This window comes from Urocampus carinirostris, chromosome 19 (assembly GCF_059441175.1).
Source record: "Urocampus carinirostris isolate Australia breed hairy pipefish chromosome 19, RoL_Ucar_1.0, whole genome shotgun sequence".
Taxonomy (NCBI): Eukaryota; Metazoa; Chordata; class Actinopteri; order Syngnathiformes; family Syngnathidae; genus Urocampus; species Urocampus carinirostris.
Window position 1 is genome coordinate 7,885,565 of NC_142367.1, and position 18,137 is coordinate 7,903,701.

At 43.2% G+C, this 18,137-nt stretch overlaps 1 protein-coding gene and 1 long non-coding RNA gene across 2 annotated transcripts in view; one reads left to right on the forward strand and one right to left on the reverse strand.

Moving 5' to 3' along the window:
* Window positions 1–18,137, forward strand: part of LOC148347053 (carbohydrate sulfotransferase 15-like) — a 65,805-nt gene that overhangs the window by 29,069 nt on the left and 18,599 nt on the right. The window contains exons 3-4 of the mRNA XM_088324157.1: window positions 2,337–2,676; window positions 17,121–17,264. Of these exons, the coding sequence (XP_088180283.1) occupies window positions 2,337–2,676; window positions 17,121–17,264 (484 nt within the window). The remainder of the gene's footprint in view (window positions 1–2,336; window positions 2,677–17,120; window positions 17,265–18,137) is intronic.
* The window catches only part of LOC148347054 (uncharacterized), a 47,294-nt gene continuing 40,237 nt past the window's right edge, over window positions 11,081–18,137 (reverse strand). The window contains exon 3 of the long non-coding RNA XR_015848135.1: window positions 11,081–11,984. This is a non-coding gene — a long non-coding RNA (uncharacterized LOC148347054). The remainder of the gene's footprint in view (window positions 11,985–18,137) is intronic.

The window sequence follows — 18,137 nt, forward strand, 5'->3', positions numbered from 1 at the left end:
TACATTTTTGTGAGAATTTACATCTTTTCGGTGTGTTTATGTACGTTTTTGTGTGTTTACAAATGGTTTGTGTGTTTACCTACGTTTTTGTGTGTATTTACGTACATTTGATGTGTTCAGGTAAGTGTTTATGTACATTACTTATTTTCATATTTTAAGTGTAGGATAAATATTTATTTCTCTACGTTTTTGTATGTATTTACGCATGTTTGATGTTTTTATGTTTGTTTTGTGTATGATGTACGCTTTTGTGTGCATTCACGTATGTTTTGTGTTTTTACATACGTTTTTGTGTGTATTTACATTCGTATTGTGTATTTATGTTTTTATGTGTATTTACGTACGCTTTGTCTATTTACCTATGTTCTAATGTGTTTTTAGTACGTTTTTTGTGCGTTTTCATGAACATTTTCGTGCTTGTTTACGTATGTTTTTGTGTGTGTTTGAGTACATCCTGACCATTATTTTATTATTTTGTTTACTGTTTACTTTTGTTGCACTTCAAGTCCAGGATAAATCTGTTGCTGGTGAGGTGCAATCATTATTACAAGGTTTTATCACACAACTTCCTGTCTGTTCAATGACAGTCTCAGTTTAATTGCACCTGCTTTGTAATTGGCTCAGAGGTTTGTGAAAGGAGACACTGGAGCACAGTCAGCATTATGATGACCCAATAACACACCAAAGTTATGGCAAAGTTAACTCATTACTTGTACTATAGAGCAGGGGTCGGCAGCCTATGACTCGCGTGCCACTGCTGGCACTGGGTTAACCAGTGGCATGCGAGCGCACGGCAAAATAATGATTCTATTTTAAAAATGCGCATTTTTACCTGAAATTTAGACATTTTCAGTTGTGCACCGTGCTATTTAGAGGCTTTACGTTAGCGCCCCTTCTCCTCTGCTCTGTTTGTGAGCGTGTGTCTGCGCGGCACTGAGGAGAGGAGTAGAGATCCGTGTTTTAACCCAGCCAACAAAACACACGCGCGATAAATGAACAAATCATGACGGCTCCTCGAGCGAAAACATCTCGTTCTTTCCAGCCAGCGTGGACAGACGAATGAGGCTTGGTGCAAAAAATGACCATGCTGTTTTGTGCATTATGCCTCAAGAGCGTTGTACCTCGCACGGCAAGTTTTAAGCGTCATATTACGAGACGAAACATGAACATGAATTCAAGGATGAGTCTGACAAGGCGCAGACATAAAAACACGCTGTGTCCAGGTACGACAAACAAACACAGACCCTGACAACCATTGTCACTGCTAAAAACACCTCCACTGAAGCAAGCTATCACATTGCTCACTGCATAGCAAAGCACAGAAAACCATTTACTGATGGCGAATATTTTAAAGAAGCGTGTGTGTGTATGCATGCGTGTGTTCTGCTTTGCTGCTGTTTTTTCAAGTTTTTATATTTTCTGCAACAAGATATTATTGATGAATGGTGTGGTAGCTGTCCATAGCACTTGTTTTTGATTGTAGTTCATTGGTAATGAAGAATGGTTGATTCTGGTTAATTCTTGTGGCAAAAAGTTGGAGTCAATGATGGCTACAGGCCTTTCCACTTTTAGTTGATTGATGAACAAGAAGATAAATTGGTCAGTTATACCAGTGTTTTTCAACCAGTGTGCCGGGGCACACTAGTGTGCCGTGAGACCTTGTCTCGTATGCCGCTGGAATTTGCCCAATTTTATCTTTCCAAAAAATCAGGCCATTATTCAGTATTTTTGCAATTTTCAGACGAGGAACTGTAATAGTCATCCGTATCAGTAGGTGGCAGTAGATTTTTATATACTTTTTATGTACTAATTATCTTCTGTTGAGGTAGCACAGTACATTTAATAACTTAATTTGTTTAACAAAGTGGTTTAAGATTGCACTGTAACAAATAAAAGTAAAGCAAATCATTCCTTTTTATTTTAAGTATTATTTTCCTCTTTTTATGTACTAATTATCTGCTTATGAGGTAGTGAAATGTTTGACAACTTCATTTTCAAACATTTCGACGGACGGTCTGCCTTGGAACTTTTTTATAAATAAAAGTGTACCTTGGTTCAATAGGGGTTGAAAAACACTGAGTTATACGATTAATATGTATATCCATATTGTATATTTGGACTGGTGTAAAATGACAGCTCTGTTTCATATTAAAAAAATGTTGTGGCACACTGATTTACTGGGAAATTTAAAGTGGTACCCCACACCAAAAAGGTTGCTGACCCCTGATCTATAAGTAATTCAATTATTAAATCAGTCATTTTTTGAAGATGTAGTGAGTAGCTATAATTACTTTCCTAACGTAATATTCCCAACAATATTCATTGTGTCCTTTTAGATGTTTTCAGTCATCCCCCGCCAATTCCTCTCTGATTTCCGCAACCCCTGCTGGTACGAGGAGTACACCGGCAACTCCACCTTCGGCCCGTACCGAGACAATTTGTACACGAGCTATGCACGCAGCTTCCGTGCCGTCTTCCAGAATTTGAGGACCGCTTTCCCCAGGCATTTACAGAGCCACGATGGCAAGGTGTACCGCATCCGCTGCTTGCCTTATTTCTACATCATCGGACAGCCCAAATGCGGCACAACAGATCTCTACGACTGCCTGCGGCTGCACCCTGATGTTAAGTTCTCCACCGTCAAAGAGCCCCACTGGTGGACCCGCAAGAGGTTTGGTGAGTCGGCCAGATGTTTCGAATTTATTAGGGAATTTGTTAAAAAAAGCCTGTATTTAAATCGGAGATGATTAGTAGAGTGTTTTGTTGCAACCAGTTCCTTGCATGCACCGACATAAACATATACTTATACTTTGCAGTGTGTTGTGGTGGGGTTCGTTTCTGGTGAGGCACAGTAAGAGGTAGGTAGGGAAGGTAAAAATTGGACTCAAGTAAGATGTTTCAGTTTCTCGCTGCATTCATTACCTGTGATCTTGTCATATGCGTCAGCATGTTTTGTTTGGTATTGTCGCTTCACATTGAAGTCTTTAAAAACAGCCACTGTCTCTTTACAAATGAGGCGGAGACAGTTGTTACGTAATTTCCACCCATCCTTGAACTGTCGGCCCTCGCAGACAACTTTTCTCATTTTGTTAATTGCCGCCATTTTAGAAAAGTTGGGGGCCTCACATACTAATTTGCTGTTCCTATTTGAACCGCTAAATGGCAGACTTAGAACACGCAGGTAACAGCGCTGCTGCTCAATGTATTACTGGTACATAATTCTACACACGGGCCAAGCGTTATTGATTTTATGACGGAGGCTGCGGGCTGGATGAAAATTGACCAAGGGCCACATTTGGGCCCCGGGCCGGACTTTGGATATGTCTGGCCTAGAGGAAAGGTGCCTAGGGGAGAACATGTAAACTCCGCACAGGAAAGTTGGTAACTGGATTTGTAGAGAAGCTTTCAGATCAGAAAGTCCAACCTGTTCTAAAGTCACTCTCCTGAGTTCTTTCTTTTTAATAAATATCTTAGGTTACAAAAGTAAATCCACCCCAAAGGGTGTATAAATCACAGAAAAGAAACATGATTGGCCGATGGTGCCAATCATGTATATGTCAATCAACGAAAAAATGCTGTGCGACAAAAGTCAAAATAACGTACTGGCATCCTACGGTACCTCATTTACAGGTGTCCAATATTAACAGAATAAACTCATCACACATAAAGATTTACAATTGAATTCTTATTCACCATTTGATTGGCACATTTTCCAAGATGACAATGCATCATGCCACAGAGCAAAAACTGTAAAAGCATTTATTGGACGAAAAAAGATGCATTCAGCCAATGTCATGGCCGGAAAATAGCCCAGATCTCTACCCAATTGAAAACCTGTGATGGAAATTGAAAAAAATTGTCAACAGCAAGGCTCAAAACTGCAAAGATGACCTTGCAGCCGCAATCAAAGAGAGATGGCACTAGATTGATGAAGAATACTGTTTGTTATATTTAATTTGATTTAGTGATTCGGAGTGAACCAGATAATTTGGTAAGCATGTTCTTTATGTTAGAGTTCTGCCAGTATCTGTTTAACTCCTAATATGTTACCCCAGTAAGACATATTCGAGCGTGTGTTAGATATGCAAATACTTGTAACGTTAGTAGATTGTCAAATACATTTCCTCCAAAAATGCAACCTATCCATGTTTTTCCTTCTTCACTATGCATTTTTTGGCTGGTGCGACTTATACTCCAGAAAGACCTATAGATCGGCAAGTACAGTCAACTAAATTTAATTGGTAGAGCTTCTCAATTTTATTTTGTCACCAACCGACCCCTGCCCACCTCCATCTTTTTCTCAAGCGATCACATAATATGTGTGGGGACAAAACAGCGATTGCTTGATATTTGTTGGTAACGCGTCATCTCCTTTCATAGCTTCTTATTAGCATTATTGGGTAGGTAGTAAAGTGACGGCTTCATTTTTTTTGGCTTCATGCTGTCCTTTGCCAACATTTAAACTTAGAAAGCACACTGATCTTTAACAGTCTCTCTCTGTGATCGCAGTGAAATGCTACGTTTGCTTCATCAAACTCTTTCATCTTGACTTTCAGGGGGACACCTTTCTTTGTTTCCTAACCCCGTCTTTCTCAGCCTGTCTCTGCATTCTTCTGAATATTTTTTTCATGCGGTCACTTGAGGGTCTACTCCACGGTGGTCTACACTTCATACTAAATGCTGAGATTCTGGGGTCTTTGAATTGCATGGAGGATAAATCTAAACAGAACTATATACCAAAGAGAACACCACTGCACTCTAGTGTAGTGGAGGTGCAATTGCACACTACTCTAGGAAATTAAAAAAAAAAAAATCCCAAAAGTCAATCGCCCCTGCGCCAACCTTGACTGAGCCCCGCGCCCCCGCAGGGTGGCCAGCTCTGCTATTTGAGAAACAATGGTATTAAGGCAAGTCAAATGAAATACCTTGTAGTTATTTGACGAATTTAAGTTGGTGAGTACATTAAAATAAATAATAAAAGTAGATGAAAAACAAAAAAAGATCAAGAAGAAAATGTATTGCTTTAAAGAAAACTTAAATGTCATTGTAATGTCATTGCAATATTTCAGAGTCAGGTCAGAATCGCTTTTGACTGCACCCCTGGTGAAAATCAGACTCACAAAACTTAATTAATGCATTGATCACTCTGCACGCAATGCTGACTTCAGAGGGACACTTAAAAATTTTATTTAATTTAATCCGTCAGGGTTTTTTTTGCTTACTTTTAACAATACTTTAACAATACCTTGAGTTGTCTGGTCACAGCACTTCTTTTGTATCTGTGACATGGCACATATTCAAAATATAACCACCATCTGTAGTATGTACAGCGTGGGTCCCCAAACGTTTTCGAGCTGAGAGATACTTTTTTTGGGGAATTACTGCAAAGTGCACCCAGTGTGATATGCATTTTTAAAACAGAAACTTAGCTAAATTGCTAAATAGCTCAAAAGTCAGCTTGATAGTTAGCTAGAAAGGTGAATTGATAAAAACAAAACAAAAGGGAGCTAGGGATAGCCAGATATATTGATAAAAAAGCTAGGTAGCTAGCTAGAAATGAGGCCAAAGTTTAGCTTGATAACTAACGAAAAAGGTCAAATTTCATGATGACGGAAGACACTAACCTGTGCCTGCTTATTGGGCGCCAGCTGCTGCTGGCTACCTCATTGTTTCCCCATCCTACTTAAGCTCAGTCCTTTCACTCGTCTAGGTTTAGTCCATCAGCAAACCTCTGTTTTCACAAGGCAAGCATTTTTGACTCTGACTTCCGTCGGTCCCGTTTTTCACCCGTTTTCAACCGTTTCCACCTGTTCTTACCTGATTTCCCCGTTTGTCTCCTGCTACCACCCAATTTTTGACCCAAACCACGTTTTGATCTCCCGTCCCGGCTAACGACCTGTTTTTCCATCTACTACACTACGATCTACCGCTCCAGAAGATCCACTTCCGCATTCGGAGCACGTTCCGATTCTGTGAGCGGCTTGCTTCCCGCGTCCAGCGAGCCCCGGATCGGGGGCGCTGCCTTTCCTTTATATATCAATAAACTTGATCAACGTTACGCATCTGGGTTCTACTTCCCTTCTGGTCGTGACACAAATATTAGCTAGATAGCATGTAAAAATTTGAAGAAGCTAGCTAAATAGCTAAAAGGTAGTTTGATAGTTTGATAGAAAGTTAAAAGACTAAAGGGAAGCTAGATAACTAGCTTAACTAGTAAAAAGTTGACTAAATAGCCACATAGAAAGCTAAAAAGCAAGATAGGTATCTCAATAGGAGGCCAAAATTTTGCTTGAAACTGACAAAAAAGGTAAAATTTAAGCTGGATAGCATGCACAAACATGTAAAAAGCCAACCACACACAAAGAAGCGAAGATGGCTAGAACAGAGCTAAAAAGGTAGCCAGATAGCTAGCTTAAAAAGCGGCACATTATTTGCTATTTGCTTTGTAAGATCCATAAATTGGAATTTAGTTTTTTGTATTTCCTGTTAAATAAATCAATATAAATATAAATACATAATTGTGTTTAATACATGAATAGATGTTTGTTATTTTCTCTTAATCTATTGCTTAAAAATAATAATCAACACTTGAATAGTTTTTGCGCGCCCACAATCCGGTGTTTGCGGACGTGGGAAGCAAGTCGCTCTCGTACTCGGATTGGATCTTCCGTAGCGAGCGATGGCGGTGTCAGGGATGGAAAAACTGGTCGGTAGCCGGGACTGGGAAAGCAAAAAGGTGGTCTGGGTCAGAAACGGGTCGAAAGCCAGGACGGGAGAGCAGATGTGGTCGGGATGGAAAACGGGTCGTAAGTCGGGACAGGAGAGCAGACGTGGTCGGAATCAGAACGGGTCGTAGCCGGGAGCAGCAACGGGACAGGCGGGAGTCAAGGTCGAAAAAGGCTTGCCTAGTATACACGGAGATTCGCAGACGGACTGACCAAAGGACAGTGACAGGACTGGGTTTAAACCTGGTGGTGATTTGGCTTCGATGGTGGGGGAAGATGCCGGTCCGACCCGGCAGACCCAAGCGTGTTGTGAGGGTCTGTTGGGATCAGCTGGCAGAATCTCCTGTCAGAAGAAGTTTCAATTCAACTTTTCCCATGTCCCGAGGGAGGCGGGGGACATTGAGTCAGAGTGGACCATGTTCTGCGCCTCCATTGTCGAAGCGGCTGATCGGAGCTGTGGCCGTAAGGTAGTCAGTGCCTGCCGCGGCGGCAACCCTCAGACCCGTTGGTGGTCACCGGCGGTGAGGGATGCCAACAAGCTGAAGAAAGAGTCTTATCGGGCCTTCTTGGCCTGTGGGACTGGATAGCAGGTATCGGCTGGCCAAGCGGAATGCGGCTTCGGCGGTTGCCGACGCAAAAACTCAGGCATGGGAGGAGTTTGGCGAGGTCATGGAAGCCGACTTCCGAACGGCTTTGAGGAAATTCTTGTCCACCATTTGAAGTCTTAGGGGGGGGCAAGCGGTGTGCCATCGACACTGTGTATAGTGCCGATGGGGCGCTGCTGACCTCGACCCGGGATGTTGTGAATCGGTGGGCGGAGTACTTCGAAGACCTCCTCAATCCCACCGACACGTCTTCCTCTGGGGAAGCAGAGCCGGAGGACTCTGAGTTGGGCTCTCGCATCTCTGAGGTTGAACTCACAGAGGTGGTCAAAAAGCTCCTCGGTAGCAGGGCCCCAGGGGTCGATAAGATCCGCCCGGAGTTCATTAAGGCTCTGGATGTCGTGGGCGTGTCATGGTTGGGGTGGTGGTTCCCCTCTTTAAGAAGGGGGATCAGAGAGTGTGTTCCAACTACAGGGGAATCATACTTTTCAGCCTCCCTGGTAAGGTCTATTTAGGGGTACTGGAGAGGAGGGTCCGCCAGGAGGCCTAATCTCGGATTCAGGAGGAACAGTGTGGTTTTTGTCCTGGCCGTGGAACACTGGACCAGCTTTACACACTCTGCAGGGTCTTTGAGGGTGCATGGGAGTTTGCCTGTCCAGTCTACATGTGTTTTGTGGACTTGGAGAAGACATTCGACCGTGTTCCTTGGGAGGCCCTGTTGGGGGTGCTTCGGGAGTATGGGGTACTGCACAGTCTTCCGGGCTGTGCGGTCCCTGTATGCCTGGTGCCAGAGTCTGGTCCGCATTGCCGGCAGTAAGTCGAATTTGTTCCCGGTGAGGGTTGGACTCCGCCAGCGCTGCCCTTTGTCACTGATTCTGTTCATAACTTTTATGGACAGAATTTCTAGGAGCAGCTTTGGTGGGGATGGAGTCCGGTTTGGGGGCTTCAGCATTGCGTCACTGCTTTTTGCAGATGACGTGGTACTGTTGGCTTCCTGTTGGCAGCGATTCGCAGCCGAGTGTGAAGCGGCCGGGATGAGGATCAGCACTTCCAAGTCCGAGACCATGGTACTCAGTCAGATAAGAGTGGCATGCTCCCTCTGGGTTGGGGAAGAGATCTTGCCCCAAGTGGAGGAGTTCAAGTACCTTGGGGTCTTGTTCACGAGTGAGGGTAGTATGGAACGGGAGATCGACAGACGGGTCGGTGCAGCGTCTGCCGTCATTCGGACCATGTACTGCTCCGTCGTGGTGAAGAGGGAGCTGAGCCGAAAGGCAAAGCTCTCGATCTACCGGTCGTTCTACGTTCCTAAACTCACCTATGGTCATGAACTTTGGGTCATGACCAGCGTTCCCCCTAAGCTGCGCGCGTGCGCAATTCCGCACTGCTCGCACATTCTCAGTGCACAAGAAAATCTAGCCAGCACACAAGGGTCCTAAATGGCTCTTAAGGTTGTTTTTGCTTTTTTAATCCCAACATGACTAAATAATAATGTAATGTAATGTTTATGGGGCAGCACGGCGGCACAGTGATTAGTGCATGTGCGGCACAGTTCATGTCTTGCGAACCTCCTGCGTGGGTTCAAATCCAGCTCCAGACTTCCTGTGCGGAGTTTGTATGTTCTCCCCGTGCTTGCGTGGTTTTCCTCCGGGCACTCCGGTTTCCTCCCACATTCCAAAAACATGCATTTCAGGTGAATTGGCCGGTCCAAATTGTCCCTAGGTGTGAATGAGCGAGTGAGTTGTACATCCCCGTGTGCCCTGCGATTGGCTGGCAACCAGTTCAGGGTGTCACCTGCCCACTGCCCGATGATTGCTGGGATGTGCTCCAGCACCCCCGCGACCCTTCTGAGGATAAGCCGTGTAGTTGATGAGATGAGATGAGATGTAATGTTTATTGAAAGTATTGTTAGATACATTAATCAAAACATGATACAAAACTAATGCTGAGAGTGAGCATGGCCAAATTTTGGTCACCTTACGCCCCCTCACCTAAGAAAATTTGAAAAATCTATCTCTGCCAACCTTTGCTTAAAAGTTTGCACTGAAATTGCACTAACAACCCGGTCAGGCAAAAAATTCCAAATTTTTGGTATCCTGAAAAAAATAAAGTTTCCATGCAGGTTGCTGGTAGGTCTAGGCACCTTATATCTGTGGCCACGTAAACCATCAACACGACAGAACTCAAAAAATTGATCAAAGGGCACATTGATCATTCCATGTAGTACTTTGAACACAAAAATTAAATCAAATCAAATCCTGCGGAGCTCCAAAAAGTCCAAGTTCAGCCTTTGTAGTCTTTCCGGATATGACAAACTGTGCATCGCAGGTATCCGCTTCGTATACCGACGTTGAACTCCTTCCAGTTGGTTGACGTCTTTGAGTAAGTAAGGTTTCCACACAACGCTATTATATTCGAACCCAGGTCTAACATACACGCAAAACATTCGAACTAAGAATGCTGGGTTCTTGTTGTAAAAAATTCTGTAAATGTTTGATGCTACGTTATTGGCTTTGTTGGTAATTTTGGCGATATGCGTGATAAACTTTAGGTTTGAAGTAAGAGTGACACCCAGATCCTTATGTTCAGTAACAACATGCAAATCATGATCATTAATGCTATACAGCGGAACAGAACCATGAAAGAATGACCGTGCTAAGCATTTGTGAGATGACAGTTGCAGTTGCCACTGTTCGGCCCAAAGAAAAACTTAATGTCATTTTGAAGAGAATCAATTGTTCCTGCAACCTGGGTTTTTGGTAAGAAAGCCGACAGTTTAGCATCATCGGAAAAAATTGAGATTTCACTACTTTGAATGACCTCGGGTAGGTCGTTCACAAAAAACAGGAATAATAATGGTCCTAGTACTGAGCCCTGCGGTACCCCACTACAAACTTCCGACCACGCTGAAAGAACATCGTCAATTTTTACGCATTGTTTACGATTTGACAAGTATGCAGTTATCCATTCAAGCAGTTTTCCACTAATACCATAACACTTCAGTTTTTGTAAAAGCTTGACATGAGACACTTTATCAAAAGCCTTGCAAAACTCTAAGTAAACAACATGACCAGCCATATTGCGAACGAAAAACATACTGGTAATATTATTCAAATGAGCTATCAAGTTAGTCATGGTAGAATGTCCGTACCTAAACCCATGTTGCTTAAAGGTAAAAAGATTGTGCTCCTGTATAAATTTCCATATGGCATCTGAAATAATTCTCTTACTTTACAGACGCAGCTAGTCAAGCTAACTGGTCTATAGTTAACTGCACTTGTTGTGCTCCCCCCTTTAAAAATGGGTATAACAATAGCACTAAGCCAGTCCTCAGGCAGCTGTGAATCCTCAAAAGATCTAGAGTCTAGTTTAAGGTTGATGTATGAAAAGAATTTACGAGTATTATTAGACTCTAAAACTTTATTTTCCTCAGCCACCCTTTCCCGACTTATGGCCCTCCGCAGTTCCCTTGAAGCATCTTGATAACTTTCCAAGTATGCCAACTGATCATGTTTATAAGGCTTGTGAATAAACTGCTTTCGCCTATGCAATTCAGCTATATCACGGTTGACGTGAGGTGTAACAGAAACTAAGGGTACGTATACAGATATCAAGGTGTCAACAACAGATTTAAATATTGCCCACATTTCTTCAATATTCCCACAATTATCAAACAAGAGATACCAGTTGACTCTGGACAGAAAGTCTCTCATGCCGTGTAGATCACAGTCTTTAAAATGTATGTAATTTTGAGCAATGGTGTCTTTTTTAAGAGCTAGGTTGAGTTGGAAAGTAACAGAATCGTGATCACTGGTAGAGAAACTTGGCCCAACGGCAATGTTTTTAATCAGATACCTGTCAGTAGAAAACACAAGGTCTAATATGTTGGACTCCCTGCTTGGTTTATCGTCATGTTGAAAAAAAAACAGCATTTGAAACCAAATTTTTAAACATTGAAGTTAGATTAGTATCAGAATTTTGAAGAAAACTGTGGTGAAGGTCAGGAAAGTTAAAATCACCCATAAGTACAATTTGCAATTTAGTATCAAAAATAGAATTCAGATGTTCGAACATAGCGACGTTGGCATGAAAAGAGCTCAGACCTGAGCGATATACAGGCTCCCCAGAAATAAAAATATCACAACTCAATACCTCAATTCTATCAAATTGATAATTAGAGACAGAAAGCACAGATATACCATGAGAAATCAGGAGCAAAACTCCTCCATGTTGAGCATTTTTTCGGTCAGTTCTATTGGTTTGATATTTCGCTATAGTTGGCCCTGTGTCACCAGCGGAGTAGTTTCTGTAATTGCCAAAATATCAGGGGTGTAGAAATTGATGTAAGAGACCAAGTCATCTGCCTTAGAAGTCAAACATTAGGCATTAATGAGATGAATCGAGGGACTGTTCAATAATGGCGAAGGCGACCTTAGGCATTTCCCGGCTTGTCAATAATTTTCCCGTCCCGTTTAATAATATTTACTTCACCTTCGTCCCGACGGCGCTTAAGTTCGTCCTGTAGTTCCCTGTCGCGTTCCCTTTCTTTTGGTGTCATATCTGGACGAACAAATCCGGAGGACAACGTCGGAAAGGTACTTTTCACCCGATTGAATCCACGGAGAAACGCCAGCCTTGACATTGTATTCCGGAACCGGATCTTCAAAAAGAAGAAAAAGTTTGTGTTGCATTCAAATAATTTTCAAATATATCAAGTGAATCTTGTTGCCAACGTTGTACTTCCACTAAAAAATGTGATTAAGTACAGTTCTGTATCTTACAACCGACTAAATAAGCCCCCAAATATGTTAATATTATGTGACAAAACATATCAGGAAATAAAAAGAAATTGATATCTTGTGAAAGAATTGTAAGAACAAACGACGTTTGTAGGCCGTACCTTTGCAATAGTACATGAGTCAATTCGTTCAAAAAAGAAAAATAATTTTGCATTGCTGGAAACTTAGCAAAATGTAACTTGATGTCAAGTTTTGGACATGTTTGATAATTAATTATCTTGCCACACTTGGGATTATGGTTGCTCACTGTTGTTTCAAGCGTTGCTCACCGACTTTGTGTGAACGCTCAGACCCGTGGAAAATTAGAGGGAAGATTGGTCATGACCGAAAGAACACGATCCCGGATACAAGTGGCCGAAATGAGTTTCCTCCGCAGGGTGTCTGGGTTCTCCCTTAGAGATAAGGTGAGAAGCTTAGTCATCCGGGAGGGACTCTGTGTGGAGCCACTGCTCCTCCGCATTGAGAGGAGCCAGTTGAGGTGGCTCGGGCATCTGATAAGGATGCCTCCTGGGCGCTTCCCTCGGGAGGTGTTCCGGGCATGTCCCGCCGGCAGGAAGCCCCGGGGGCGACCCAGGGCACGCTGCAGAGACTATGTCTCTCGGCTGGCTTGGGAACGCCTCGGGATCCCGTCGGATGAGCTGGAGGAGGTGGCTGGGGATAGGGACGTCCGGGCTTCCCTTCTAAGGCTGCTGCCCCGCGACCCGACCTTGGATAAGCGGAAGATAATGGATAGATGGATGGATGGATGGATGGACCTCGTTTTCTCCAGGCACTCCGGCTTCCTCCCAAATTCTAAAAACATGCATGTCAGGTTAATTGGCCGGTCCAAATTGTCCGTAGGTGTGAATGAGCGAGCAAATTGTCTGTCCCTCTGTGCCCTGCGACTGGCTGGCAACTAGTTCAGGGTGTCCACTGCCCGTTGCCCGGAGATAGCTAGGATGGGCACCAGCACCCCCGCGACCCTACTGAGGATAAGCGGTGCAGATAACAGTATCGGACAATAACGATCATCACTAAACAATATAAAGTGAGCTTCAAAACTATAATATTATTCTCACAACCTTAGATAACTGGTCATGTACCCATTGGCAAGTGATTTAAAGGTATTTTTTTCACAACAAAACTCAATTGCAAAACAATATGAACTGAACTGAGTGAATGGTTTGACAACAAAAAAACACTGCAATGTAATTCTAAAAGACCGAGAAAAACATGAAATTTTTGTCTTTGTCCATCATCTAAGGAGCCAACCAGACTATCCTACCCCTTCTCAAACCTGTGATTTTATCTGAGGACCAGAATATTCTTAAACCTTGCTTCAGATATCTTGTTCCTCAACAAAAAAGACCCTTTAACCAAGGATTAACAACAAAGCATCTTTCGCATAGCACAGCTCTCGCATAGCGCTACCGGGTCTTATGATTTCCTGACAACGCAAGAAATGCAATACAGGGAGTGCAGAATTATTAAGCAAATGAGTATTTTGACCACACCATCCTCTTTATGCATGTTGTCTTACTCCAAGCTGTATAGGCTCGAAAGCCTACTACCAATTAAGCATATCAGGTGATGTGCATCTCTGTAATGAGAAGGGGTGTGGTCTAATGACATCAACACCCTATATCAGGTGTGCATAATTATTAGGCAACTTCCTTTCCTTTGGCAAAATGGGTCAGAAGAGGGACTTGACAGGCTCTGAAAAGTCAAAAATAGTGAGATATCTTGCAGAGGGATGCAGCACTCTTAAAATTGCCAAGCTTCTGAAGCGTGATCATCGAACAATCAAGCGTTACATTCAAAATAGTCAACAGGGTCGCAAGAAGCGTGTAGAAAAACCAAGGCGCAAAATAACTGCCCGTGAACTGAGAAAAGTCAAGCGTACAGCTGCCAAGATGCCACTTGCCACCAGTTTTGCCATATTTCAGAGCTGCAACATCACTGGAGTGCCCAAAAGCACAAGGTGTGCAATACTCAGAGACATGGCCAAGGTAAGAAAGGCTGAAAAACGACCACCACTGAACAAGACACACAAGCTGAAACGTCAAGACTGGGCCAAGAAAAATCTCAAGACGGATTTTTCTAAGGTTTTATGGACTGATGAAATGAGAGTGAGTCTTGATGGGCCAGATGGATGGGCCCGTGGCTGGATCGGTAAAGGGCAGAGAGCTCCAGTCCGCCTCAGACGCCAGCAAGGTGGAGGTGGGGTACTGGTATGGGCTGGTATCATCAAAGATGAGCTTGTGGGGCCTTTTCGGGTTGAGGATGGACTCAAGCTCAACTCCCAGTCCTACTGCCAGTTTCTGGAAGACACCTCCTTCAAGCATTGGTACAGGAAGAAGTCCGCATCCTTCAAGAAAAACGTGATTTTCATGCAGGACAACGCTCCATCACACGCATCCAAGTACTCCACAGCGTGGCTGGCAAGAAAGGGTCTAAAAGAAGAAAAACTAATGACATGGCCTCCTTGTTCACCTGATCTGAACCCCATAGAGAACCTGTGGTCCCTCATCAAATGTGAGATTTACAAGGAGGGAAAACAGTACACCTCTCTGAACAGTGTCTGGGAGGCTGTGGTTGCTGCTGCACGCAATGTTGATCGTGAACAGATCAAAGCACTGACAGAATCCATGGATGGCAGGCTTTTGAGTGTCCTTGCAAAGAAAGGTGGCTATATTGGTCACTGATTTGTTTTTGTTTTGTTTTTGAATGTCAGAAATGTATATTTGTGAATGTTGAGCTGTTATATTGGTTTCCCTGATGAAAATAAATAATTGAAATGGGTATACATTTGTTTTTTGTTAAGTTGCCTAATAATTATGCACAGTAATAGTCACCTGCACACACAGATATCCTCCTAAAATAGCTAAAACTAAAAAAGCCCCACTCCAACTTCCAAAATATTCAGCTTTGATATTAATGAGACTTTTGGGTTCATTAAGAACATGGTTGTTGTTCAATAATAAAATTAATCCTCAAAAATACAACTTGCCTAATAATTCTGCACTCCCTGTATTTACATACCACCCCATGGACAAAACAAAAATTACAATGAATGGCACACATACATTTTGGCTCCTACGGGTGCTATTCTCGAATGTACAGGGATTATAAACAGACAGATCAGAGTAGACTCACTACGGCTTGTGATTTCAATATATTCTAAGTTACGCACGACTTTGGACTGTCAATCACGGTAACGGCGTTGTAACCGCGGAAAAAATGGTTAGATTTCCCCACTACTGAAAAAAAAATCATGTTATTCCCAACACTGAACATGACATTTAACAACCACCGGTTTTCTCATTATTTGTATTCTACTCACCCACTCAAACTATTTCTAATTGAAACTACGGTGCGCAGTTAACGGAGATCAGTGTCGGACGCATTGCTGAACAGCAGTAGTTAGAGTTACAAGTTACTTCATTTAAAAAGTAATTCCATTTCCACCAAATTGCTGACACCAAAAAGAAGCCCATGACTCTAAAATTAGCTATCTATTTACAAATTATTGTATACATTCACATTGAAGGCGACACCCAAAAACTGCTTTAAAATAGCCATATGAAAAAAAAATAGAAGAAAACATTCGACAACCTGTGAAATCAGTTGGCATGTGCTGTCCATCTCCTTCTCCAGGAGATAGCAGCATTACCCCATTTTCCTGTCCCCCTCACTACAGTGGGACCTCGGTTATTGCGTTTAATGGGGACCAAAACCACCGGCGATATGTGAAAATCCGCGAAGTAGCGGCGCACCTTGAAAAACAAAAAAAATTTATATATATACATATATATTTTTTTTAAATTATTATTTTTTAGACCTGGTTAATGGGGACCAAAACCACCCGCAAAAAGTGAAAATCTGCGAAGTAGCGATGCCCGGCCTCAGCGCCGAGCCCACGACCTACCCGGCGAGTCCGGTCGCCGAGGCGAAGGCCCTCGCGGCCCGAGTGGGAGATGCCGGGCACCGGCCTCCGCGCCGAGCGCCCGACCCGCTCGGCTTGTCGTGGTGTCGTGCGTATCGCGCCCGAAAGTACCCGCGCCGCGGGTTAGGGGCTCGCTCGCGGGAGCGACCGAACGGCACCCGCGGTGCGGTGCAAGTAAACATTTTTTTAAAATTATTATTATTTTTTATTTTTTTTAATCATTATTTTTTAGACCCAGTTAATGGGGACCAAAACCACCCGCTAAAAGTGAAAATCTGCGAAGTAGTGACGCCCTTAAAAAATAAAAAAAATAAAAATTAACTATTACAGGCCGCGAAGCTCTGAAGCCGCGAACGTCGAAGCGCGAAGTAGCGAGGTCCCACTGTATTCCTCTTCCTAGGGGATTCCAATCAGAAAATTGGCCACCTCTACCATAAATACTCCAGGCTCCCAACTCACTTTGCTGCATCTTTTTGATTCCTGAAGACGTTCACTCGACAAGACGACTAGTTTCTCCTCCCGTGACTTTTTTCTTCAGTTCCTGCCACCCCAACTACCTTCTTGAAGGTACACCCTTTCAAGATTTTAAGCAACTTTTCCCGGACCTTCTTTCCATGTTCCTCCTTGTCCCAAGATCCTCCTCTCTAGCAATCCTTTTCAAGATTTTCTCCACCCAAAGACCCCTTCTCAATTTTCCCTCTTCGGCAGTTCTGGTCCCACACTCCCTTCTCTCTAGTAAAGTTTGTTGTTGTTGTTAAATTAACGCCCTCCCCCTCCCCCAGTTGGGGGTAAATCGCGGCCCTTGTTTTCCGTCTAATTGTGTCCTGCATTTGGGTCTGGAGGAGAAGCTGTTCACTAAGCGAGTGAATGTCATCAGAAAGTAAAACGTCTCAGGCAGTGTGAGGTAAGAGTCTGGAGCATATATAGTAGTGGTTGCCAATTGTCTAAATTGGAAGCACCTAGGGATTACCATCTTGGAGAAGGAGATGGACTGCAGGCTCCAAACCATGACATTTACAATGTTTTCATTAGCATTTAGCTTTACATTTTCTCATTTCGTGTTGCCGTCCAGGGCTCATCCGTCCGAGCGAGGGCTTTCACAACCGCTACCCAGTGGAGGACTACCTAGACTTGTTCGACCAGGCCGCTTATCTCATCCAAGGAAGCCTAGTGGCCAACGACAGCAGTGCACCCAGTCGGCCTGACATAATCATCGGTAAGGTTGTGCTTGCCATTATAACTTTTTTATACAATAACCCTGTTTGACGTTTTTACTCTGGTGGTATAAATCCAAGAGTTCAATTGATACACTTATGAACTTTATCTAGCTCAACAGGGATTTAGCAAGTTAGATTAAAATTTAACATTCTTTTAAATTACGGCTAGATGAGTACCACACCAGGTATCAGCATCTGAAGAATTTTTTTTTTATAAATGTTATTCCAATAATTGTCGATACAAGAATAAGATGCATCCTAATACGCATTTAACAATGAATAATTTAAAAAATGGTAAATTGTCATGATTACCGATGTGATGCACCTGTGCCCGCACCTTTGGTGCCAACTGCCTCGGACTCTGATTGGCTCCCTGTCACTATTCAAACCCAAGTCTATCTGTCACCTGCTGTCAGTCCGTCTGCGAACCTCACTGTACTCTAGGCAAGATTTTTCGACCCTGACTCCCACCTTTTTTCTTTCCCGTCTATTTCCCGGCTTCGACCGTTTTTTGATCCTGACCACGTTTATTGCTCTCCGTTTTTTTCCGTTCCTGACACCGCAATCGCTTTTGCGTTCAGAGCGACCTGCACCCCGCGTCCAGCGATCACCGGATCGTGGGTGTAACCCTTTCCTTTCTTCCAATAAAACTGAGAGAAACGTAACGCAAGTGGGTCCTGTCTCCGTTCTGGTCCCCACATAAATAGTCATGACTCATGATATAAAAGGCAATATTACAGAATGTTGGGATTTGAAGCGATTTCCTCGAAAGGACATATACTGTATGTTGTTTTCCAAAAGACGGATTGTTTTTCGTACCAAATCAGGCTGCGAGATCACATCCACCTTTTTTAATGGCAAAAGGTTGGCAT